Raw genomic sequence first — 27,078 nt, forward strand, 5'->3', positions numbered from 1 at the left:
TTCTAATTTGAAACTAACAGAATAACGCCTTGTGATCCTGTAGTACAATTTGTAGCAGCTAAATTGCTAGCGGAGGGTTGTGTATCCACTCCTGGGAATTCATTTTAAAATGACACTTAATATTTAAGGGTTTTTATACAAATTCGTCTATGTAACGTGAAATGATACTGTTCTAGACTAGCTTGTCCATAGTTCACGAGATAATCAAAATATTATCATAATCGTTCAGTAACTTGATTCCATATGCAGTGATGTGGTCTAAAACTGACTCTTGTCATCCCGTAATAACATTGTTGTTGAACAACTGTGCAATGAAGTTGTCATTGGAAACTATTAAACGTTAATTTAGGTGGTCCTTAGATCGAGAGATTCGTTTTTTGTTGTTGTTTAATTGGTGTAACATTATGCTATTTAGCATTAGTTGATTAGGTCTGTTTTGATTCGTTGACTAGATTTGGAGTCCCTTGTCCTGTGCCTAGTTTGGACTCTCAGGACGATGCCAAAGATCCAGGGCTGCACACCTTCAGTCACACACACATGAGGAAAGCCTTTCTGCTCATGAATGACTTGAGAAGGTTAGTAAAGTGATATAACTTGTTATTCAACCCTTTGTTTTTCATGGTGTTCAGGGAGGCAGACATCGATAGGGGCATTTCCAGGTTAGCTGCCTTGGAGTGGATTTGTACCATATTCAATTTGATCCTTCACAAAAATGTTCTGGTTGATGTGAAGTTTTATTTTCCTATCAAATGTAATTGTTAAGACCCAATACGTTCAGTGCATCAATAGTTTATATACCATAATATCCATATTTATTCATGCAACACTCACTCACTATCCTTCAGTGTAGTCTCTGATTTATCAGGGTCACCACAGTGGAATGAACCATTAATTAATCTGGCACTCATGCATTCTCATTCACACACTACTGCTAATTTCATTTATCCAATTCACCTATACTGCATGTCTTTGGAATGTGGGGGAATCCCTTGTCATTTTAGTAAGTGTAGTTTTTCTTAAATGCATCTTTTCATTGTACATACATGTAAAACCCATAGATTGTCATATATTTACACCAAAATGGGACAAAATTATATGTTTGTTCAACTTTATTTGCATGCGTACAGTATAGTCATGTAGGGCAGTATGTATTATGTAGCCTATCTCAACTGCTTCATTGTAGTTGCAAAATGTAAACTTTAAGATTGGTGAGGTCTGCTATTGGGCTGAGCGATTATTTAAAAAGTAATCACATTCAGAACCTATAATCGATCAAAATTTTCCAGGTCAATTTTTTTCAATTACTTTCCCTGCTGTGTGTGGAGTCATGTGATCTCGCTCTGTTAAGACAGATTTATACTTTTGCATCGAACGCACGGGCATGGTCCGGCGCAGCCTTCACGAGCTCGCATACCTGCGCACCTCTCAAAATACGTAACTACACGTTGCACTTTTGCACTACATTGATGATGATTGGAGGCTGCGCCAGAGATGCCTTGAGACCCCTTTTATGACGTTCAATAAATGATCATAGATAGTAGATAGTTTGTGTTTCCCTCAATTATTTTAAAGTCAAGTAATGCACCCTTTATTCAAATAAATATAAGAACACAATTAATATGCAAAGAGTTAAAAAATTTAAATAAATAAAATAATCGTTCATAAATCGTAATCAGGGTAAAATGTTCAGTTAATTGAGATTTTGATTTTAAGCCAAATCGCCCAACCCTAGTCTGCTATGTCATGAACATATTGGCTTATAATGTATTTTTGGTAATAATTCTTTAGGTTTAGAACAATGCAATAAATCTGACTTGACTTGAAGTTAATTATAAGTTGTGTTGGTGTAGGCTGCTTGTCCACAAGGTATTTCTGGTTTATATTACCTCAATTCTATGTAAGATCACGGAAACCACTGCCGCCAATGGTTTATAAAATCTAAGTAGGTTTTTATTACTTTTGGAAAAAAGCAGTCTTGATCTAACCCCTAAATTTTCTTTCATTTCTTTATAACCACAGTCGGAAGATGCTCTGTGATGTTTTGTTGGTGGCAGGCGAAGTGGAAATCCCAGCACACAGAGTAGTTTTAGCATCCTGCAGCCCTTACTTCTGCGCCATGTTCACAGGTATTCTTTATTTACATGTTCTAATGCTACTCTTACAGTGATGAGACATGTCCAACACTGCCCTTTAATTATCTTCAAAATTGCTATTGGGGATTTATGTCTCATTTTGTGTCAAACACGATTTGCTCTTTTTAATGATCTTCTTTTATATGCTATATAAAACCTAAAGTCATACAGGATTGGAGGAATATGAGAGGGAATAAATCATGATAAAACCTTCACTTGTAGGTGAACTATCGTTTTATAGATGGATTGAATTGTTAGCAAACTACTTCATGAGTCATGTTGATTGCATAAAAATGTTATGATGTACATTTCTTTACATTTAGGTCTCATTTTTAACTGTGTACATGGTAATAAGATGTTTTTTGTTGTTTTTGTCTCAATCACAAGTGGATAAGGCTCAATATCAGGGATCTGAAATGTTTTGAACTGGCTATTCTGGTCCTTTTCCAGAGGTAGTCGAAAACGCTTTTGACCAGATTGCTTTTGTAATGAGATGTTCATGTGGTCGAGTGGTTCAACAGCCAGAAAAAGGCCACCTGTTCACTGCCAACTGGCCTAATAATCATTATGGGACACCATGTTGAAGTGGGATAACAAGATGGGATTTAAATTTTTGCTGTCTGAAATCGTACATTTGGTTTGAAAGTGAAAAAATAAAATAAGCACAGTGTTCGGTTGAAGTAGTTTGATGAATTTTTGTGGTTAATAGAGCATTAACGACAAGCTCCTGCTGTCCACATCTTTTTTTTTTTTTGCCTATTTTAACATTATTTGTATACAAATTTCACAGTTCCAGAAATTTCTGAAAAAATTATACACACAGTCGAAGACAAAATGATTAGCACTCCTGTGATAATGTCACTAAACCACCGTTGTTCAATAACTTACCTAGTAAACTAAGTTACCTAATTAAATCTTTATATTGCACTTTAATTAACTGCCCCACCAAGAAATACATTTTTGGATTGGATTTCTTAACTCCTAATGTTGCTAGTTAACACATTCAATGCATTTTTTTTTCAACACATCACATAATTTCTAAAATATCAACCTCCACCAAATAGTAAATATGTCGGTTTATAATACAAAATCAGAAAATTGGGTGTAAGACCAATTTATTACAAACCTAATCAAAATAAAACATTTTTGAATCATCTATATTTTTTGAAGTATGCAATAAAATATTTCAGATTCTTATTTAACATGTTTTCTTGTTTGTTTGTTTTTTTACAACATTCTTTAAAATACTTTAACAGTCTTTATTTAAAACAGTAGAACAGTAGAAATATGGTCAACCATTTGGTAGAGCAGAATACTTGTATCTTGCAAAATAACTAGAAAAATATTATGCACTATTATCATGGCAAAAACAAAAGAAACAGTTGGCCATTAACACTCATACAATGACCAACAATCCATCTCAATAAAACGTTTAACTTTTTATTTAAAAATAGCATTTCTTTACTTTTCCTACAGTAACATTTGCTTAAAAGTTCTACTTTTTTTACTGAGGATACTGAGCTGACCTATAGTTTTTATTATTAAATTATTATTAATGTTATATTAATAATGTAATATTAATGTTTTATTCTATTGTTGGTACGGGATATAGGGTTTGTGAATGGATATATTTGAAAATGAATAAAAAATATTCTACAAATGTATAATTATTGTATTATTAAATGTATTAATTTGTAATTATTTTTTGATTGGCCAAGTAAAAATCTTTTCTAACTGGGAAATTTAAAAAAACTTAGCATTTAGCCCTGCATAAGTCTTAAGTTTAATTCATAATGGTCTTAAAATAGTTTAAATCTAACTTGGTGAAACCTGCAGAAATCATGTAAAATGAGAAAGTTTTAAAATGTGTTGGAAAAAAATGTGAAATATTACTTGATAAATATAAAAAATAATAAATCTTCCCAGGAGGAATAATACATTTGACTACAATTGTAACCTGATCACAGGCCTTTTCTTCAAAGAAATCTGTATCAGTGTGCATCTTAATACCAGTTGTAAACAAAGCCTAATTCTGCATTGTGTTTATTGTATCCAGGTGACATGAGTGAAAGCAAAGCTAATCATGTCGAAATCAGGGATGTTGACGGACAGACGCTCTTGAAGCTGGTGGATTATATTTACTCTGCTGAGATAGAAGTGTCTGAAGAAAACGTTCAGGTAAGACAACACTAACATATACATTGTAATGTTTCAAACATTAAAAGTGACTAGCTGTTTGTATAAAAGCTGATTGCACTTTTTGCTTTTGGAGCTTTCGTGAAGGGTATTTCCTCTCATTTTTAGCAAAGGAAATGAGCAGAGAGGCAGAGGAAGTTTTCTGCGATTTGCTCTTTGCCCTTTGTGTTGGAGCTCTATTGTCCCTGTGTGCTCTGTTGCTTGCGTGTGGGCCTTATTTTGTGTAGAAGAAGAGAACAGATGATCTTAGAAGCTTCGTGCCATTTGTTCAAGAATAGCATGAAGTGGCCTAGTTTTCATCTGGAGAGCATGGGCAGATGCTTCAGTGGGGGGTAGTGGCTGTTTATGACTTAGTTGGTCATTGGGGATTTTTACTATGTCATTCAGTGCTGTGATACGCCCTGTGTTGTATATCCCTTTAGGCCATTTTCTTTCTTTTACTAGAAAGAACATGGACACAGGCAACACAAGATGGTCAAGAGCAGATGCTTTTATCTAATTTAGTGTCGTTTTTCCCTGTGGCCTTTACTTGTATGTTAAGTAGCTGCTGCTGCCTTCATTTCATTGATACCTCTAATTATTATCACAGTTCATTTAGTATATCAGTTGGCACTAGGTTTGAAACACATGTGTAATGGTTTGCTAATAACTAAAATGTATTTATTAACCGTTTACTTGAAGTATAACTGATGTTATGTGTATTATTGTAATTACAATAATAGCCATTGGTATTTCTGTCTATATTAATATAGACCTTACCATGCAAAGCCTGGGAAATTCTGAGAAGTTTGTTTTGTTTTATTAAAAATAAATAAATGTGTACTTAGATTAGGTTGAAGATGAATTAAATGAATCAAATTCAATTTCAAATTTTAATGTCATATAAATGCTGTTCTTTTAAAAACAGTTTTGGCAAAAATGATGAACTGGTTACACGTAGATAACAGGGCTGCACGATAATGGGAAAATTTGAAATTTGAAAGTGTTTTTTTCCCTGCAATATACACTGTAAAAATGCAGGATTCCACACAAGTCATTCACCACAAATCGATTAAGTTAACCTAGCACTTTTAGCAAATTTATGTAGATTAAACATAAAAAATTCAAGTTGTTCCAATGAAATCTCAAGAATTGTTTTGTTTCAGCTTATTTTAAATAAGTATGTTGAACAAGCAAAAATTATAAATATTTTATATTTTTTAATTTTTTTATATTTACAATTAGCTCTATTTGCAAAGTCATTACTTAAGATTGACTGCACTCAAAAGAATTATTTTGCTGCTTCTTCAAATAAACTTTTTTAATGGGCTAAAACAACACAATTCTTGAGATTATATTTGTTTTATGTCAAATTAATTTGAATTTGTTAAGTAAACTTAATCGATTTGCCTTGAGACCACATGAATGTATTGTGTGCACTACTGTATTGTTTTACAGCATGAGGTGATTTTGTTGGGGAGTGAAATATAAATGTATATATTTATGCAATTTATTATATATGTATAATAAACAAACTACAGTCATAAACACGATAGAACACATATTAAAGTGAAATAAACCAAGCATTCTGGAGAGAGTAACAGTATACACGTTCAAAAATTAAACAATCAAATGTAAAAAATTTCTACATAGTCTTCATCATATAAATAATAAAACTTTTATGCACTACTAAAATGCTTTAAACTCATTAAAAATGCTCACATAGTCACTGGCCTTAAAAACATATGCAGATGATAAACCTTCACTCTATTATTAGTGTTAAATTCTACAGTGTCTCCATTAATCTCCTGTGTTTTTTTTTTTTTGTTGTCAACTGTAATCCCAACTCAACATTGCAAATGTTGCTACGTGACTATTGCAGATGCACATATTGCAATATCTAAACTCAAACAATATATTGTGCAGCCCTACTAGATAATATAAAAATAGTCAGTAATTAACTATCATAAAATTACTTCTGAAGATCATGTTATGTTCTGCTGTGAAAACTGGAGTAATATCTGCTGAAACATCAGCTTTGGATCACAGAAAAAAAAAACATTTTAAAACAATTATTTGAAATTAAACTGATATATTTTTTAAAATGATAGTAATATCACAACATATTTATTTACCAATTTAATGCAGTCTTCTTGAGGATAAAATACTTATTTCAGAAATGATTTCAGTTCTGTATGTCTGTGCATCAATGTAACGCACAACTCTTTTGCATTTAAGGCTAGTCATCATTTCATAACTTATTGTGTTATCAGTAGGGCCACATGGTATTTGCGGACATTTTTGGCAATTTCCATGGAGATTTTGTAAAAAATCTGCAGATTTATGCGGAATTATTTTGGGAGCTCATATTATCATAATAAGTAAAAACGTAATATATGATGAAATAAAAAAGTATAGCTTTTTAACTTTTATTTAATTTTACAATGCAAATCCAATTAGATCCACTTATTTGGTAAACAAAGCAGGTCTCTCATATAATATATTAATATATCTACCAAAAGACCATATACTGTATTTTAAATAAATCAAATGAACATTTTATATAAGTCAATAATATTTCTGAAATTAATTTAAAAACTGAATGTATATGAATGTACACACATTATACCAATGTATAGTATGTGTGATGTCTTTTTTTATAGTTTAGTATTTGTGATGTGTTTATCCCTGCTGTGTTCAGGTGTTGCTGCCAGCTGCCAGTCTGCTGCAGTTGATGGATGTTCGACAGGTTTGCTGTGACTTCCTGCAGACACAGCTTCATCCCACCAACTGCTTGGGCATCCGAGCATTCGCTGACCTTCACGCCTGCACAGTACTTCTCAGCCAGGCCCACGCTTATGCCGGTGAGCTCTCATCTTTTTTCATGCATTGTGGGAAGTTTGGAACAGCTTGGCGATTAAGCAACCCACCGATATGTCTTTTTATGTTGACGTACAGTTTAGTTTTTTTGAGTATGTTTTGCTTGATTAAAGCAGAGCAGCACTTCACAGACGTCATGGTTGGCGAGGAGTTTATGGCCCTGTCCTTACAGCAGGTGTGCAGTCTGATCTCTAGTGACAAACTGACTGTGTCAACTGAAGAGAAGGTAACACACAAAAACCCAAGTGTTTTGACTCAGATGTTATCTTTTAATACATTTACATCTGCATATTGTGCTTCTCAATCACAGACAGTTTTTTTTAACATATTCTTGCACGATTTGTACTCAGCAAACGATTGATAGTTGGGTTTTACATGTACATGCTGGTGCAGTGCTGAAGGAGATGACAAGCCATCTGTCAGTCACACTGCATTAGCTGCTCTCTGCTTACGAGTAACTTGTGTCTCCAGTCTGCACACGCACACACATACACACACTTGATGGCAGCTGTCAGATGTTTCAGTGTCATCTGAGCAGTGGCACAGACAGAGGAGGGTGGCAGCCTGACCTGCTGTGGCTGTGGGCTGCACTCATACATTATGCAGAGAAAAACATAATATCTGTTCCACCGCCAGGTTTTTGAGGCCATGGTTGCCTGGATAAAGCACGATAAAGAGGCCCGTTTAGAGCACATGCCAAAACTCATGGAGCATGTTCGACTTCCCTTACTGTCCAGAGATTACTTGGTTCAGGTATGATCCAAGCATTATTCGTGCATAATTTCTTCAAGCATTATTTTTAGTACATGATTGTGCATTTGTACAGATTGTGGAGGAGGAACCTTTAATAAAAAACAACAATACTTGTAAGGACTTTCTCATTGAGGCGATGAAGTACCACCTTTTACCTGCAGACCAGCGGCACCTTATAAAGACTGACAGAACAAGACCACGCACACCAATCAGCCTGCCCAAGGTAATAATATACTGAGCACAAAAATCTAATAATAACTGATTTTATTTTTAACGATGAAAAGCTCTTGCTGAAAAAGTAATTTATTGGTTTAATTTAATCGTTTAAAAAGGAGAGTGACTAAGTGTAAAGATATGTAACGTAACAGATGATTGCTATATTCAGAGCTGTACATCAACCTATCCTTGTTTTAAATACGCTACCTGACAAAAGTCTTGTCACCTATCCAATTTTAGGAACAACAAATAATAACTCAGGGCTCGAAATTGCAACCATTTTGGTCGCATATGCGCCCGAAATTTTATCTGTGCGACCTTAAAATATATTTGGGAGCATTTTTGCGAGTGCTTAAAATTGTTGTGTGCGACCAGTTTTTACTGCAAAATGTTCACCACTTTCGCGGATTCGGGAGACATTCACGCAGAATGCATCTCTAAGCTCTTTGTTTACACTTGAAACGCGAAACGCAGTTCTCAGGAATGGTTTAAAACAGTTGTCATGTCAACTTGCTGCAGTAAACAAATCCAAGTCCGTAATGCTTGCCCCGCCTTCGCACTCTTCTTATTGGCCCACCACTGCTCTAGCACTGAACGCGAATGATTGGTTAATATAAGCTGTCAATCACTCAGCGCCTTCTGGCTTTGGATGACAGAGAGCTACTACCGCGAAAAATTGTAAAGCGCTGAAGATGAGAATGAAGATAGCATAACACTGACAGATTTTATTTGAGAAACCATGGCATCTACAGTTACAAATAATGACACATCTTACTAGTGATCATGTGCTGAATGTTAATCCACCATCTACACTTTTCTAAGAGTAGAAGACTTCTATTGGCTTCAAGTCCGCTATGAAAATTCTGTGGGATGGAATTTTCAGGTAACTGTTTGGCACATCTAGCACGAGAGCTTCTGTTTAATCCTTCATATAATCACCAGATGCTGTGCGCTGTGCACGTGGCAGCTATATGTCAAATTTAACACCACGTACACCATAGCAAACGGGCTTACACTGAGTAAACTAACATTGCTACTCCTAAAAAGACCGGTATTGCTATTAACATGTATGCATATAATAGGGTACAGTATATGTCAAAAGCATCAGTGCAATATCCGACAGCACTTGTGAGAACAGCACAGTTATACGGTTAACAGATTAATTCAAGCAGTGCGTGCAGGGCAGGTGAGCGCTCAGTGTATGCTTTGGTCACTCAGTTCTGTTATAAAAATTTATTTTCTTGTGATAACGGGATTTTGTTGAGACATATTTTCCTCACGCTTGCATATAACGTTATACATGATTTTTTTGCTTGTTAGTTTGATTAGTGTTGATTTCAAATACAATAAATATTTTTGTATAAAACTTGTAGTAACGGTGCTCATAATTGGTGGGTGCGACTAAATATTGGCTGATGCGCCAACATTTTTAAAGTTAGGAGCACCGGTGCTACCAAGCAAAAAGGTTAATTTCGAGCCCTGATAACTTCTCTCGAAGATCATTTGGTATCAGAAGTGGCTTATATAAAAAGCAAAGGCCTCTAAATTAAGCTTATTGTAAATAAAATATGATCATGCCTTAATGATCATTTCATGCCTTGATGATCATATGCAACTTTTCCAAATAATCAACTAGAAGTCAAGTTATTATTTGCTGCTCTTACAACTGAGATTGACGACAAGACTTTTGTCAGTTAGTGTATGCCTGTCAGTTTTTTTTGATTCATAAACTTTTGTTGCATATATTTCTTCTGGAAATCTTTAGTTTTTGCTCCAAAAACAGGAATCTGTGGAAAAAATAAATTTCTTATTTCAATTGTTTCGATGCCTGAAAACCGCTTTCACTTAGACACATATTTAATATGATAGTTTACTTATAATTCTTTAAGAGAGGTACATTGGATAAATATGTATATTAATGGAGTTTGAGATGAAGAAAAATGTAGATTTCATAGCTGATTTTAAATGTGTGATGTGTGTGCCACTGGCTTGATTGGTTTGGGACTTGTGGAGCTGCGCATTGATGGATTTGCTCTTCAGTGTTTGAACATCAGCAGTGAAAATGAAACCACACTGAACTGAATTAAACTGAAGTTCAACTCTGAAAACTGGACTGACACAGCTTCAATCTATTATAATCTATGTTAAGCTGCTTTGACACAATCTACATTGTAAAAGCGCCATAGAAATAAAGATGAATTCAATTGAAATGAAATGAGAATTTGGCTGGATTAGAATTAGGACGCATTAGTCTGGTATGTATGAATCAGCGGCAAATTTGGATGCAGGTTTTGATTGAAAGGTTCCGTGAATTTTATTTGTCTTTTTTATTAAAGAATTCTTGTTAGAATGCATTCTAGCTTTTATTTCTTTCTCTATTCATCTTTATTGCTCTTTGGAATTTATCGTTAAAAGCACAGTTTGCATTACAGTTTTTCACTTCAGCTGTACAGTAATAACATTTCACTGTCATCTTTAGTGTTATTATTGATTAAGTCATGCTGTAACTTGTATTTCTAAGCAATACAGTATATAATGTAAATACCTTCAGGCAAACATACACATGCAAAGACTAATGCCAAAAAAGAGAGAGGTGTGTGAGTATTTGTATAGCACATTTCTCACACACTGCTAGTTTCAGTTTTGAATTAAATGTGTTTAGGCTTGATGTTTATAATTAATACTGTTTATTGTGAATGACACTATAAGTCATTGTGTAACTTCTCACTTCACTTGGAAAAGATCATGAGAAGATGGCTGAATGTTTTTTATGAATCTTGCAGGTAATGATGGTGGTAGGGGGTCAAGCACCTAAGGCCATCCGCAGTGTGGAGTGTTATGACTTTCAAGAGGACCGCTGGTACCAGGTGGCCGACTTACCATCCAGACGCTGTCGAGCAGGTTGTGTTTTGTTCTGCTCCTCATATCTACATGCCGTTTCTTTTCTTGCTCTGACCCTCTCCGTGTGTATGTCATTCAGGTGTGGTGTATATGGCCGGTAAGGTGTATGCTGTGGGGGGATTTAACGGCTCTCTGCGAGTGCGGACGGTTGATGTGTACGATGGACTAAAAGATCAGTGGAGCTCCATTCCCAGCATGCAAGAGCGCCGCAGCACTTTAGGAGCAGCAGTACTGGGGGACCTGCTGTACGCTGTCGGAGGCTTTGATGGGAGTACAGGTATACAGTCAGGATATGTTCACAAATTCAGTGTTGTTAAGGTTTGGTTTTGAATAAATATTTTATCCTGGATTGGACATTGGTGAGCCCTAACTTCCTTATTTACTGTTGCTATCCCTGACAAACAAAAAGAGTTGTCATTTGTTTTACAATGGCAGCTGTCAGTATAAAAACCTTGTCCTGAGATTTTTCTCAAATATTTTGGACAAAGAAGGACCACCACTTATTGAGGAGCATTAAGGTGGGATTTAAATATGCCATAAAATGATATATGTGACCCTGAACCACAAAACCCGGTTTAAGTGTATTTTTTATTTGATTTTTATACATCATCTGAAAGCTGAAAAAAGGTTTGCACTGGTTTGTTAGGATATGATGAAATTTGACAGAGATACAACTTAGTGAAAATCTGCAGTGTGAAGTTCAAAACAAATCAAAATGGACCCTTTTCACATTTCTAGGTTTCCCAGTAAAGGAAGTCCTCATAGTTGGGTAAACCTAAAAATTTTTTTTTACAATCTTATTTAGCTGAAATAATTAAAGAAAAACTAGATGATGGTGTTATCAAGACTTTCAGGAAAAGCAAAAAAATAGTGTGTGAGACAGATAGCGACAGTCTGAAAAGAGAATTTCAAATGCCTTAAATGATTTAATAAATATGTAAATATATATACATGTAAATATATTTTTAAAAAATTTAAATATTAGAAAAACCTTTAAGGATTTATGATGACCATTAAATGTGTCTTGTGAAAAGTGTCCATACTGAGGAGATCACCAGTAAATTTGTCTATATGAAGTGCTTAGGAATGCACATTTCTAATCAAAAATGTATTACTGAGTTTTGATGTATGTACAGTAGGAAATTTACATATCTTCATAGAACCTTATCTTCATATTCTAATGATTCTTGTCATCAAAGACAAATTATATAATTTTGACCAATACAATGTGTTTTTGACTATTGCCAAAACACAAAAATGGTTTTGTGGTCTAGGGTCACATATAAAATATTTTAAAATTATTATGGGGAATAACAAGTGTTATTTGCATGTAAGTGTTTACAAATGTCAATTTTTGATAATTTACAGATCATACAGATTGCCCACCCTCTCCGGACATATGTAGTCAGTGTTACGAGTAACCCGGCACATCATTTGATAATTTTTATGGCACAAACAGCATCAAACAAAAATGCTTTGGCTCTTCCAGTGTTCCTCTATGGTGCTAAAACCTAAATATTTCCAGTTCTCAATTGCCTTTAGTTTGTCTGCATTCAATGAAAAGGGCTTATCAATAGGTAGGGCCAGACAAAATCTGCTGAAATATTTTGCTAAATCTCTACATATTTTAGTAAAAAAAATAAGCAGAATTATGCGGAATAATTTTGGGAGTATTGTAACTAAAAACTTAAAACACGAAAAAAATAATTAACTTTTAAACTTTCATTTAACCATTGTGCACTCTATTAAATTAACTTTTGTCAACTAAACGGCTGTAAAAATGCATAAGATAAATATATTTCTTCCTAATCAACCTAAGTCCTGATCAAAACTACTAACTTGTTTAGAAAATAACTGGAGTTTTTAATTGGCTTTTTTAATTGCAATTAAAGGAATTCTTTAATTGACAATTTTACAAACAATGTCTCTGATTTGGTGGAAAAACACACTAAATCACGTATTTTAACATTAATATTTTTTTTTTATTCAAAGCATTTAAATTTGAAAGCATAAGATTTGTCATCAAAAATCATTCTAGCTGAAACACAGAAAAATTTATGGCCGAATTAAGACTCAAAATCACCCCTGAGTGGATAAAAACATCCCCAACATAGATAAGGGTTAAGGTTCACAAAACATATTTAATTAGATGCACTTGTCTGGTAAACAAAGCAAGTCTAATAAATCTACTAAAAGACAGAAAATCTAGCTTTATTGTATTTGAATATCAGTGTATATGTACATCACATGCTGGTTTCTGTGTTTCCAGATTCTGTGTGGATCTAAACTGGATTAAAAAAAGTTGTTTAAAATGTTTCAAATTAGTGTTGTTTTCAAAAAAATGGGCAATTAGAATTGCTTGTGAACACAGCTCCATCTCTGTGCAGGGCTTTCATCAGTGGAGGCGTACAATCCCAAAGCTAACGAGTGGATGTTTGTGGCTCCCATGAACACCAGGCGTAGCAGTGTCGGGGTGGGCGTAGTTGACGGTGAGCATTTTGAGTTCTTATGTAAAGCAAATCTCTGTATTAATATTTCAAGCACATACTTGTTAATGAAATGAGTTATGCAGCAATGAAAAGTTTAGAATGGCATGATTTTGCAATAGTGATGATTTCACAACATTTTACCTTAAGGCTGTTGTTGTTCTATGTTTAACTGTGCAGCTGTTCATTGCCCACACTTGTTTGTGTATTGACATCATATAATACATCTGATTTTTCTACAGGAAAGCTATATGCTGTTGGAGGATATGATGGAGCATCTAGGCAGTGTTTGAGTACTGTAGAAGAGTTTAACCCAGTCAGTAATAAGTGGTGTTATGTGTCAGACATGAGCACTAGACGCAGTGGAGCTGGTTGGTATTATTATTTTTTTGCACATACTTTTATTGTCCATAAAGCTTACCTGTACTTTTTACATCCGATTATAATCTGTTGTGGTTTCTTTGTGCAGGTGTTGGAGTGCTCAGTGGACAGCTGTATGCTGCAGGTGGGCATGATGGGCCTCTGGTGAGGAAGAGTGTAGAGGTCTATGATCCCACAACAAACACCTGGAGACAGGTGTGTGACATGAACATGTGTCGAAGGAATGCAGGTGAGTCATTAGAGGAAAGGAGGGGGACATATAGTTGAAGACAAAATTATTAGCCCTATTATTAGAAAATAGTTGTCAAATATTTCTCAGGTATTTTTAAAAAATGTTTTAATACATAATAGAGGTGGCGCAGTGGCGCAGTAGGTAGTGCTGTCGCCTCACAGCAAGAAGGTCGCTGGTTCGAGCCTTGACTGGGTCAGTTAGCCTTTTCTGTGTGAAGTTTGCATGTTCTCTCTGCATTTGCAAGGGTTTCCGCCGGGTACTCCGTTTTCCCCCACAGTCCAAAGACATGCGGTACAGGTGAATTTGGTAGGCTAAATTGACTGTAGTGTATGTGTGAATGAGTGTGTGTGAATGTTTCCCAGTGATGGGTTGTGGCTGGAAGGGCATCCGCTGTGTAAAAACATGCTGGATAAGTAGGCGGTTCATTCCGCTGTGGCGACCCCGGCTTAATAAAGGGACTAAGCCGAAATGAAAATGAATGAATGAATACATAATAGTTTTAATAACTGGTTTATTTTGTCATAGCCATTATGATAATAGGTAGTATTTTACTATTTATTTTTGTATAAGTATTTATAGTTTAAAGTGCAACTTAAAGACTTAACTAGGATAATTAAGTCACTGGACAACAGTGGAAAATTGAAAACTATCAAATAAATAAATTTTTAATGGATTAGTTCACCCAAAAATGAAAATTATATTATTAATTACTCATTACCTCATGCTATTCCAACTCCCTGAGACCTTTGTCATCTTAGGAATTCAAGTGAAGATATTTTACATTGAAATCTAAAAAGTTTTCTCATTCTCTAGACAGCAATGGTCCCTGCTAGTTTAATATCCAATAATAATCTGAATATTACAGGCTATGAGACTCATCTCAGGAGCATGCACCCTGACACCGAGGTGAAGAATCTGTTGAATTAAGTCATTATTTTTGTTTTATGTGCACAAAAAACCACTGAAGCCATATGGTGTGTTTTTTTGGGTGATCCTTTTGGTAAATTACCTTGCTTTGTTTAAACATCACTTGGGAATATTAGAAAAGCAAACATTTAGAGGAGGGCTAATAATTTGACCTTCAACTGTATGATGGAAAAATTGATTTTCTAGTTTCACGTAATGACCTAATGTGCAATGAGTCCGTTTCGACACAGTGGAAAGCTAGCTTACGACATTGTTCAAATACCTTTCCATGATTACATAATTGTGAAAATATATGAGTCTCAGTGGCTACAGTCTCATTAATACACATCAAAAGTAATTCATTAGTATTGTATTGGAAAGCATTTTGAAAAAATTGCTCTACATTTTTTTGGTCCAATTAATGGTTAAATTATGAATGTTTACACTCACCGGCCACTTTATTAGGCACACCTTGTATCGGGTTGGACCCCATTTTACCATCAGAACTGCCTTAATCCTTTATGGCATAGATTCAACAAGGTACTAAAAATATGTCTCAGAGATTTTGGTCCATATTGACATGAGAGCATCAAGCAGTTGCTGGAGATTTGTCGGTTGCACATCCATGACACGAATCTCCCGTTCCACTACATCCCAAAGGTTGTCTATTAAATTGAGATCTGGGGACTGTGGAGGCCATTTGAGTACAGTGAACTCATTGTCATGTTCAAGAACCCAGTCTGAGATGATTCACACGTGTTATCCTGCTGAAAGTAGCCATCAGAAGATGGGTACACTGTGGGCATAAAGGGATGGACATGGTCAGCCACAATACTCAGGTAGGCTGTGGCGTTGACACGATGCTCAATTGGTAGTAATGGGCCCAAAATGTGCCAAGAAAATATCCCCCACACCATTACACCACCACGACCAGCCTGAATTGTTGAAAAAAGGCAGGATCCATGCTCTTATGTTGTTGATGCCAAATTCTGACCCTACCATCCAAATGTCGCAGCAGAAATCGAGACTCATCAGACCAGGGAACATTTTTCCAATCTTCTATCGTCCAATTTTGGTGAGCCTGTGTGAATTGTAGCCTCGGTTTCCTGTTCTTAACTGACAGGAGTGGCACCCGTTGTGGTCTATTGCTGCTGTAGCCCATCCGCCTCAAGGTTGGGCGTATTGTGCATTCAGAGATGCTCTTCTGCATACCTCGGTTATGCTGCCGCTAACTGGATATTTTCTTTTTTTTGGACCGTTCTCTGTTAACCCTAGTGATGGTTGTGTGTAAAAATCCCAGTAGACCAGCAGTTTCTGAAATACTCAGACCAGCCCATCTGGCACCAACAACCAGTCACTTAAATCCCCTTTAGTCTCCATTCTGATGTTCAGTTTGAACTGCAGCAGATCATCTTGATCATGTCTACGTGCCTAAATACATTGGAGTTGCTGCCATTTGATTTGCTGATTAGAAATTTGCGTTAACAACAGTTGGACAGGTGTACCTAATAAAGTGGCTGGTGAGCATATTATGCAATTATTCACATTTTAAATGAATTACACATTCATGTTATGGTAGAACTACAGTTAAAAAAAAATCTATACCAGGCTATAATGACTCCATGGTTTCATTGTAAGGGCTAAAGCACACATTTATAAATAGAAATTTACAGGAGTTCCTGTTATGAAAGTCAGCTACTGGATGTATTACAAGACCTTTAAAACCATTGTGAATGTAGTTACTGTGTTTGTCTCTAGGAGTGTGTGCCATAAACGGTTTACTGTATGTGATTGGAGGGGACGATGGGTCGTGTAACCTGTCCTCTGTTGAATACTACGACCCTGCTGCTGATAAATGGAGTCTCATCCCCACCAACATGAGCAACGGCCGTAGTTACGCAGGTCTGTTTCCTTCTCACAACCTCTATGCTCCACCGATCAGCTAAAACTTGAATTAAACTGCGCTCTTGTCTGTTTCAGGGGTGTCAGTTATTGACAAGCCATTATGACTAAAAGTCCTGGGCAGCAGGTCTCTTCTTCACACCTGTCGAGGGCTGAGCTGTGACAGACAGACGCTGATATAAGCCTGAATCCTGATGCTCACAGGTGCTGGAAACTTTTCATCTTAAAGCCTGACTGCCTCACAAACACACACCTCTCCCAGCCTCCAGAAAGTGCCATTTAGCTCTGTTATTAACAGAGAGGCCACATAAGGTAATTATTAAACGAAACCTCGTTTACACAGGCCTAACTGGATTAAATCTGCCAGGACAGTATGTACGCGGGACGACTATGTGCTCTGTTGGGGCTGAAATCTGGGTGGTAATCTAGGTGCAGGTGAAGACTGTGCCAACCGAGACCTCTCTGCTTGCTGTACTACTGACATTACTTTGAACAATCGTTATAACAGTCTACTCTAAAACATCATAACTGCTTCTACAGGATAACACTAATGCATATCACACCCTTTAAACCCGAAGATCTGCATAAAATTAAAAAAAGAGGTATATAATATTTTATAAAAGAAAACCTGAATTTGAACTATGATGGAGCAACATTTGTTTGAATACATTCATCGTCGCGCATCAACAAGCTCAACAGATCATGTGATTGGATAAATGGACTGACCAATCGCAACGCACACCAGCTCAAATGTTGTTTTAGTCCTTCTAAAATGCCTAAGCCAAAGTCTGTCATCAAAATGATTTGGTTAAAGGCCGACTGCAGGATAACATGACAGCGTTTGTTATTGTGTGTCATCCGCAAAACTCTTTTACTATGTATGACAATAGAGCTACAGAGGTTTCCCCGGTTGCAGCAACTTCCTTTTTTATTATTACTGAATTTTTGCATCGGTTTACCAGGAAGTGACCATTTTGTTTTGTTGAGCACATGGGAAGGATGCTTTATTCGCTAATTATTTATGCGATATTACAATTGTTTTTATTTTTTAATGTCAGATGAGTTTGTAAGTTTGTATGGAATCTTATCTGCTGATTATTTTGGTTACAGGGTTACTTTGTTTATTTTGTATGATAAGTATTATTGGAATGAGTCCGTATGTTTTTTTCCCCCTCTACCAGCTGCTTTCGTGCCATGAAGTATTAAATATATTTAACTTCTAAATAGAAACAGCATAGAAATCTCACAGGGTAAAATTGTGGTCACTTTGGGAAATTTCAGGAAAAATATGTTAAGCAAAGATCGATAGTTTAGCAGTGTACTATAAAGCACAGCTCACGCAAAAGTCAAACCAAGCAGCTTTCTCTAAGTCAGTGTGGCAAATTTGTTGCAAAATTTGCTTGGGGGGCCATATTTAACCCTTTTTGTGGGACACCCGATGACGTATTGCTGTTGAAATGACAGAATTTCACCCCTGAAAATCTGCTTAACGTCAGTAAATGTGATTTTAATGTGCCAAATGTAACTCATAATCAGATGGATAATATTAGTAGTTATTTGTACATTTGCACTTTTCATGATGCAGTTTGGTGTGCAATTGTCCATGTTGGACACACAGAGTCTTTCTTTTATCATGAAACTCTATAGATGCAGTCACTGAAATAGCAGTATGGCAAGCCGTTTTAACATGGAATTTATAAACCACACTAGTATCTATTTTTGTCTCACTAATAAACATTTTTAGATACTAGTGCTCATTCGTTAGATACCTTGATTTAGTAAGTAGACACTAATACTCAGTAATTATTTACACTGCCTGACAAAAGTTTTGTTGTTGATCCCAGTTTTAGGAGGAACAAATACCAGAAGTGGCTTATATGAAGGGCAAAGGCCTCTAGATTACGCTTATTTTACCAAAATAAAATATGATCATGCCTTGATTTTTAATTATTTAATTAGGACAGTAACTTTGCTTAGACAAAAGTCTTGTCCCTTAACAGAAATAATGTACAGTATAGAATATAAAGGGGAAAAAATAATATTGTGTATGACTCCCATAAGCTTGGAGGACTGCATCCATACATCTCTGCTATGCCTCAAATAATCTTACCCTCCTCTTACCCCAGACATGCTTAATAATGTTTATATCTGGTGACTGGGCTGGCCAATCCTCTTGCACCTTAACCGTCTTTGCTTACAGGAACTATGGGAAGTATGAGAATGAGCACTATCCTGTTAAAGAATGTGTCCTCTCCTGTGGTTTGTAATGTAATGAGCAGCACGAATGTCTTGACACCTCAGGCTGTTGATGTTGCCATCCACTCTGCAGATCTCTTGCACGCCCCATACTGAATGCAACCCCAAACCATGATTTTTTTCTTTACCACATCTAACTGATTTCTGTGAGAATCTTGGGTCCATGCTTGTTCGAATAGGTCTTCTGCAGTATTTGTGATGATTGGGATGCAGTTCAGCAGATGATTCATCTCAAAAATCTACCTTCTGCAACTTTTCCAAATGATCAACTAGAAGTCAAGTTATTATTTGTTGCTCTTACAACTGAGATCAACGACAAGACTTTTGCCAGGAACTGCCCTAAAACTTATGAGATAGGTGTAGTTGTTAGGTAATAGTACCTATTAAATAGATGCAAGTACTTCTTTTAACAGTAACTAGTAGCTATTCTGTATTTTACCATTGACCTTATTGATCTGTCACTGAGGGATCAAATATTAAGTTCTGACTAGTAAATATTTTATTATAATAAAAAGTAAATAGGGTACTAGTACACTTTAATAAGAAACATATTCTTATCATTACATACTAGTTTTTGTATATATTGTTATTTATTAAAAATATATTAGTTTTTTATATTAGTTATTTAATTGGTGCTAGTATCTAATGAATAATACATAATTACTAGTTAATTTTAAAGAATTGAACTAGTACCTAAAGAGTAAGTGCTATAAACTAATGAATAAGCACTAGTACTTAATGGATAAGATGTTTTTGCCTAAAAAAAGTGCTAGTGTGTTTTATGGATTAAATGTTAAAATAGCTTTGCTTTTGGGTGAAATTGCTCTGGTATTTTTCTTCCAGTTGAGCTGGTACTCTTTCAGTTGTTGGTAAATACCAAGATGGCCGATATGTTTGGGAGTGCACCATTTATCCTCTTCTAGCTTACTGGATATTTTAGATCTGACAGCAGAACTGGACATCATTTTGTTTAAAAATATTATTACGGTCTAATGCTTATAATTTCCTCATCACTAGAGCTTCACTGTAGTTCACAGTACTGGTCATTGTGAAGTGTAAACTGAAGACAAATTTGCTAATGATTAAGAATTGCTAAAACCTTGCCTACATTTCGTGCTGACATATCGCAGATTCACACACTGACACTCTTTGTTAATTTGATATGAAAGTCATTCTATGCAGTAAAACTTACAATGTTTTTGTTGCTCTCAGTTTATTTTGTGCTGTCTGCTAAAACTGCTGCCATTTTATTTCTGATGTCCTTAAACATCATGATCTACAACACTCAATCAGTGACATTCCAGTGTGGTGCATCACCGATGGATTATGCACGAATGTGGTTTGTGAACAAGGTATTAATGTTTCTAAACAAATGTATTAATAAATTAAGCTTTGTTAAGAGGATTTGGTGGTTATGTGTTTGTTGTGACTGCTAGTCTAGGAACTGCCACTGGAGGGCAGCAGTTAGTCGTGGATCGCCGAGATGAAAGGATAAAGTTGTTTTGGAGTTGGACCACGTGATGGGAAATGTGCGTTGGCGTCAAACGCATGAATTCGCGCCAAATTAATAATTAAATCTAGACTCTAACCTTATGTAACACTACTATTTCTGAATATGTACAAATTATAGATACATTCATTCCCCCATTACAGATGGTCGAAAGTGCTCACTTTAAAGAAATGTTTCACCCCAAATTTAAAATTACCACATAATTATCTCGATCCATCTTCGGTGTATACAACCTTAAACGTTTTTCTGGCTCTTACTTGCGGTGTAAGTTAATGGTGTGGGAAGCAGCCAGGGTGCGAATTATAGGGAGGTTTGAGGAGGATTCAAACCGTATCAACACAAGATGTATGGGGGTCAGCCCTTTAATAGAAGGAGGAAGCTTTCTCTGATCCAGGCCCGGCGCCAGGAAGTCAAAACTGAGGGGGCACTTTAAATCCATAGGGGGGCACTAGACCTAGTGTCTGATGTTCGTTTCTTGTTTCTTTCATTTAGGCTATTTATTCGCATTTATTATTACTTTGCATTACTGCCCAAGTTACTGACCTAAGGCAGTAATATAGGCTACGTTTGGAAGGAATGCGTCAATAGAGCCGCCATTTTAGTACAGGGTAGCGCTCCTTTGAAATGAACGCTCCTTTTAATTGAGCGCCATCTAGCGGTCACATTATCTAATGACTAAATATTATGACCACTTGTTCAACTTCTTTTATAAATATATATAACTTGATATTACTTTTTTTTCTCACCACCACACTGGTCTTTTTCACAAGACAAAATTTTGTTGTTGGAAACTGTATTTTATATACTTAAATTTACATTTTGCATGCTAAAAGTACTTGAGTAAGAGACGTTTTACTTGATTTGGGTCATTAAAAGAACTCCCTATGATGTGTGTAGCTGCTGTGGTCAACCTTAATCCTACTGTAGGTTGCCATAAAACCAAAACACCCATTCTTGTCTTAGGACATTTTATTAAGCAAATTTTAAAATAACAGTAAGTTCATGACATGTTAAATATATATACAATTTGCTCATACAGAATAATATTAAATATAGTTATTAAACAACCATAACATAGCCCTTATGTCTTAGGAAATCTTTGATTAACTTTTCATTACCTACACCAAATGTTAAATAATGAAGGTACATATAAAACAACCATTTATTTGTTAGACTACAGTACTGTCAAACCATGTTGCATACAAATGCATTCAACAGACTTACATGACAGTGCATTGCTGTAGAGGACAAGTAAAACACGAGACAGGTGTTTAGAAAGAGTATAGTTTATTTAGTTTGACATGCAAACAAGACAAACTTTCAGTAAACAACCCGGAAACATTATAACGCGTGCGCTCGTGAATATAACCCGCGGTTGTCTTCAACTGTTTTCTTCAATAGTCCTTCTTTGCTCAACAGCTTAGCTGAAAAACAAAGCAAAACATTACAACAGTCAGACAAAGAGCAAAGAGCATAGAATCACCAAGAGGCGACACTACAATTTGGGAAACAATAACACGCTTTTTGAATAAATTAAATAAAAACAAAGCAACTGCTTTCCATCGCGACAGCAATGAGATCCAATGGACGGCCGATCGCTTTCACTTCAAAATGGCGAAATCCGGGGCTTTTGCTCTTGGTCATTCTAAGCTCTTTGCATAAAGTTAAATCATAACAGTCACCATGGTGTCTATTTCAAACTATAGTAAACTAAAGTTTGAAACTATAGTTTAAAATAGACGATGAGTGGGCCTCGCTACTCCCACCCACCATAACCCTCGCAGCGAGGTCCCACTACCGGCCCCCCGTGTTTCCCTGAGGGTCCTCGGGGGTTGTTTGTTCCCTGCCTAGGGCTCAAAGGCCGCCTCGCCCCAGGGAGTGCACGAGAAGACCGGGCGCCAGGCCGTGCCAGTATTCACTGGATGTTGCTCGGCGGCACATTTCGAGCAACAAACACGTAATATTCCTTGCGATGTTACGTTTATGTACGTAAACCACAAGGAACTACAGCACAGACGGGCCCGAGTGAAGCTTCACGAAGCGGACTTCGTGAGATTGGCGTGGCTCCACTCGTACCGTCGGTATTGAACTCACCTTGGTCAAGTACAAACAGCAACACCGAGCGAACTGACAACGCTGACAGAGAGCACACGAGCTTTATAGGAATGCAGATGCAAATTTTTACAAGACACGTCACTGCTATCTCGTTGTCATGGCGAGCGCTGAAGAGGGCTCATCTGATTGGAGCACCCATAGCACACAGACTCGGGAATCTGCGTCACGGCGAGTTGCCGTCTGCCGTACACAAAAATATATTAAATATATACAATATATATATTTTTTACATTTTTGGTGCTGTGTAATATTCTGGGATGCAGTAGAATATGGAGACAGATGAATATAATTGGGTATATGCCGAGCTCGTGTTGTTCCCATATACTTATAAACTTCCGGTGACTTGTTATTATGAGTTTTTTTTCCATTTTATACGATTCCTTTTACAGCATTCATGTTTTAATGTAATTGAAATACATTCAGTTAAATAAACTTTGGCATTCATTTAGTTGTTCAAGAGTAAAACGAAACAAAAAGCCTTTTACTCGCACTCGCCCGTCAGAATCGGAAGATAGCACAGACGCTCCATCGAGTACACGGGTAAAATAAATGCTCATATTATAAAGACATGGCGGGGAAAATGTAATATAATGCAGCGCTTCTAGTACAATCTGAGACCCACTTCATATCGGATATCACTCAGCCAGTGGAGATCGCTGATTTTTAAAGAAAACAGATTGTGCAGATTTTTCCTTTGGCACACAGTTCGCCGGAAGCGCTTAAGCCAGGTTACTGGCAAATGAAGTCATATTAGCATGCTTCAGCAAATACCCTAAAATCCCAGAATGTCTTTCGAAAAAGAGTACGGGTTAAACCCCGGCATCCTGGCCAAAATAAACCATTTATTTTGGGAATGTACTTACTGTAAAGTGTTTTGGGTTGACTTTTCCAATTTCATTAAAAAATTCTTATTTCCAAACTTCTGTATTTCCCCAAAAATTGTATTCTTTGGTTACTCTCTGAGGGTAGATCCTTCTCATTGTAAATGTATTTTTGAGTTATTGCTTTTTTTTAAACAAAATTTTACATCCATAAATGTAAATTTTCAAAGAAACACCCTTACTTTTTTATTTTCAGAAAGGACTTTGAAATTTATGTGAACTCTTTAAAAGACTCTAACAATTACACTGCATGTAAAACGCTTTCTTAGTGTAAATCATTTAGACTTGTTTAAATTGCTGGAATTCTATTTATGTAACCCTCTTTGTCTCTTTATTCATATTATATCTTCGTAATGTTCTTTCTTGCATAAAAAAAAAAATGAAAAAGTAGATGAGAAGATTCCCCCTATGTGTAAAGCGCTTTGAGTGCCAAGAAAAGCGCTATAGAAATGTAAGAAATTATTATTGTTATTATAAAGCACTGTTCATCATGATAAAGCTATTCTCATAATTCAATTGCTTTGTCATATATTTGAAAATATTTAAATGTGTGTTCTGAAGGTTGGAACAACCGGGGTGTAAAGAATTAATGACACAAAGAATTTTCAGTTTAAGAGAACAATCCTTTATAAAAACACAAACTCTTTCTGAGGGGGCAATGCCGCCCATTGCCCCACCGTAGCACCAGGCCTGCTCTGATCTATATCTTAAATATAAAAAATGTGTAATATAAATATACATTTGACCCCCACCCCGACTAATCACTCGCGCCAATTAATGCTAGGAAAAGTATGATTCAACAGTCTGAAAATGGCAGTTCTAGACCACCATTAGACATCTTAAATATTCTCAAAACACATTTCTTGTAAAATACGTGTATATATATCTGCATGTAGCCTAAAGAAAGGGAAAAAATAGACAGTTTGTATAGTTTGACCGACAGTAACCTCTAAGTAATCACTAAATATCCCTCAAAACACAAAAAACGTATACAGATTATTAATTACTTATGTAATTTAAATACATTCATAAATTTGATTCACTGAAGCATGTATTACTAAACTACTACACATCATCAATGTATTTCGCACCCTGGTAGCAGCCCTTTTAAGTTTTCAAAAGCGTATAAATCCTTTGTAAAATGAACTCATAATCTGCCAGACGGTTGACACATCTTAAAAAGTGGATGGATGTTTTTGTAGCAAGAATATTTCTAATATGGTCAATTATAAACTCAAATCACTGACCTTTCACTAAAGCTCTAGTAGCTGCCGAATGTGTGCTGTCCACAGCCGTTTTGCCAGCATCATTTGTGCAAATACTTGTTTTAAGTTTTTTTTAAAGGCAAGCAGGCCTATGCAGTATAAAGAAATTGTACAGGCTCAAAATTTAAAGGAACAATCGTTATTAACAGCATTTTTGGCCACTAGATTGTGTATAGTCTCAACCAACAAAGTCATAGTCTGATGATGCCTCTGTGACTGTGGAGTTGTTAGTCTGCTCTGTGATTTGCATTATTGCATATTTGTGCACAAAACCAGGGAAACATTTGGAGGAATCGCCAACGATAACTTGGATGAGCCAAAATAATAAAAAAAAAAAAAATTCTTTTATGCCACAGGAGTTAAATCCAGTTCCTGGGGGGCCACAGATCTGCAGTTTGGGTCTAAACCTGCTTTAACACACTTACCTGTAGGTTTCTGTGTAGAGCTGTGGCCCTCCAGGAACTGAGTTTGACACCCGTGTTTTATGACATAAAGGATTAGAATATTAAATCAAATCATGTACCATGATCAAATTTTGTAGATGTATTAAAACCTAATTTGACTATTATTATGCATTTCTAAGAACATAATTTGAACAACTTGAAATAAATGTTCTCAATATTTTTTTTTTTTTTACCCTCAGGTTCTTGTACATTTCTATGTCAGAATTACATTTGCCATGCGTTTTATGGCAAATGCTTATTTCTTCAGATTCCAATTGACTGGTTTTGTAGTCCAAGGTCACACTGTAGTCACTGACTAATCTTCATTCAAGAGTTCACACTTAGCTGATGATTTACAAAGCTTATTTGGCATGCTGTCCCGGGAGAGAGCCCCGAGCTCAAGGGCTCCTCGAGCCCGGGGCTTCCTCCCGTTGGCAGAGCAAGAAGGGAGCCTGAGCTCGGTGGATCTCAGAACTCCCCTGCCGCTGTAGCTAAGGGAACGTAAGGAATTAGACAAGCTTGATTGTTAAGTATGTTGAATGTCTTTGGATGGTGGGAGGAAACCGGAGAGCCCGGGGAAAACCCACGCGGACACGGGAAGGACATACAAACTCCCCACAGAAACACTCACCGGTCCTATTGAACTAGGACCGGCAGTATTCTTGCTGTGTGGTTCACAGTGCTAACCACTGGACCGCCGTGCCGCCCAATTGCAGGTAAAGGAGGAGAATAGGGGAGGAGGGGGGTTTTCTTCCAAACGAAGATAAAGTGAACTGAAAACTTAGACTATTTATGGTGCCTTAGGGCTCATATGATTGGAAGATTAGTGATTAGCAAATACGAGACTGGATGTGATAAATCATAAGCACGTGATCCTCTCGAAATTAGTTTATGAATAAACTTCACTTCAAGAGTTCACACTTAGCTGATGATTTACAAAGCTTATTTGGCATGCTGTCCCGGGAGAGAGCCCCGAGCTCAAGGGCTCCTCGAGCCCGGGGCTTCCTCCCGTTGGCAGAGCAAGAAGGGAGCCTGAGCTCGGTGGATCTCAGAACTCCCCAAAATGCAGAAATTAATCGCTCGGGACAGCAGCCGCGTATTCGAAGAAAAAACCCCCCAAAAGGCAGGAAATTTAGAGCTATATCCGGCTGCTGGATATAATAGAAGGAAAGAGGTTAAATGCATGGGCATTAATTAGATAGGATTAATAAGGGTGAAAAGAGGATTCTAATAACTCTTGCTGGAGTTAGAGTTTGAAGGAACCCCTGCGGGGGTCATGGTTTTCGGGGTTGAGAAGAAGGGGAGAATAGGTGGTTTGAAGCAGTGAAAAGAGAACTTTGAGTGAATCTTGTGGGAGTTGGAGCTCTAAGTGACCCCTGCGGGGGCCAGAGTAGAGTGAAGGTATGGAGCAGTGAGTGGAGGAGAGTAGCTCTTACGAAAGATGGAGCTTTTGTGAGAGTTTGAGTTTAGAGCGGCCTCTGCGGAGGTTAGAGCTTGAGGGTAGGGTGTAGATAGGAGTGACCTCTGCGGAGGTTAGAGCTTGAGGGTAGGGTGTAGATAGGAGCGACCTCTGCGGAGGTTTGAGCTTGAAGGTAGGGTGTAGATAGGAGTGACCTCTGCGGAGGTTTGAGCTTGAGGGTAGGG

At 36.6% G+C, this 27,078-nt stretch overlaps 1 protein-coding gene and 1 long non-coding RNA gene across 5 annotated transcripts in view; one reads left to right on the top strand and one right to left on the bottom strand.

Moving 5' to 3' along the window:
• Positions 1–9,638, bottom strand: part of LOC141377517 (uncharacterized) — a 143,204-nt gene extending 133,566 nt beyond the window's left edge. The window contains exon 1 of the long non-coding RNA XR_012389752.1: positions 9,437–9,638. This is a non-coding gene — a long non-coding RNA (uncharacterized lncRNA). The remainder of the gene's footprint in view (positions 1–9,436) is intronic.
• klhl3 (kelch-like family member 3) overlaps positions 1–27,078 on the top strand; it is a 98,976-nt gene that overhangs the window by 417 nt on the left and 71,481 nt on the right. The window contains exons 2-16 of one of the 4 annotated variants that reach the window (XR_012389594.1): positions 453–575; positions 2,020–2,126; positions 4,189–4,310; positions 7,009–7,171; positions 7,304–7,413; positions 7,824–7,940; positions 8,014–8,163; positions 10,940–11,057; positions 11,137–11,334; positions 13,445–13,546; positions 13,786–13,914; positions 14,013–14,153; positions 16,821–16,964; positions 17,043–17,168; positions 20,433–20,624. Coding sequence is in view for 2 of the 4 variants with exons in the window: in XM_009291059.5 (XP_009289334.1) it covers positions 453–575; positions 2,020–2,126; positions 4,189–4,310; positions 7,009–7,171; positions 7,304–7,413; positions 7,824–7,940; positions 8,014–8,163; positions 10,940–11,057; positions 11,137–11,334; positions 13,445–13,546; positions 13,786–13,914; positions 14,013–14,153; positions 16,821–17,008 (1,768 nt within the window). In the remaining 2 variants the exon portion in view is untranslated. The other 3 variants (XR_012389593.1, NM_001423975.1, XM_009291059.5) reach the window with 3 other exon arrangements.

Source organism: Danio rerio, chromosome 14 (assembly GCF_049306965.1).
Source record: "Danio rerio strain Tuebingen ecotype United States chromosome 14, GRCz12tu, whole genome shotgun sequence".
In the NCBI taxonomy this organism is placed as follows: Eukaryota; Metazoa; Chordata; class Actinopteri; order Cypriniformes; family Danionidae; genus Danio; species Danio rerio.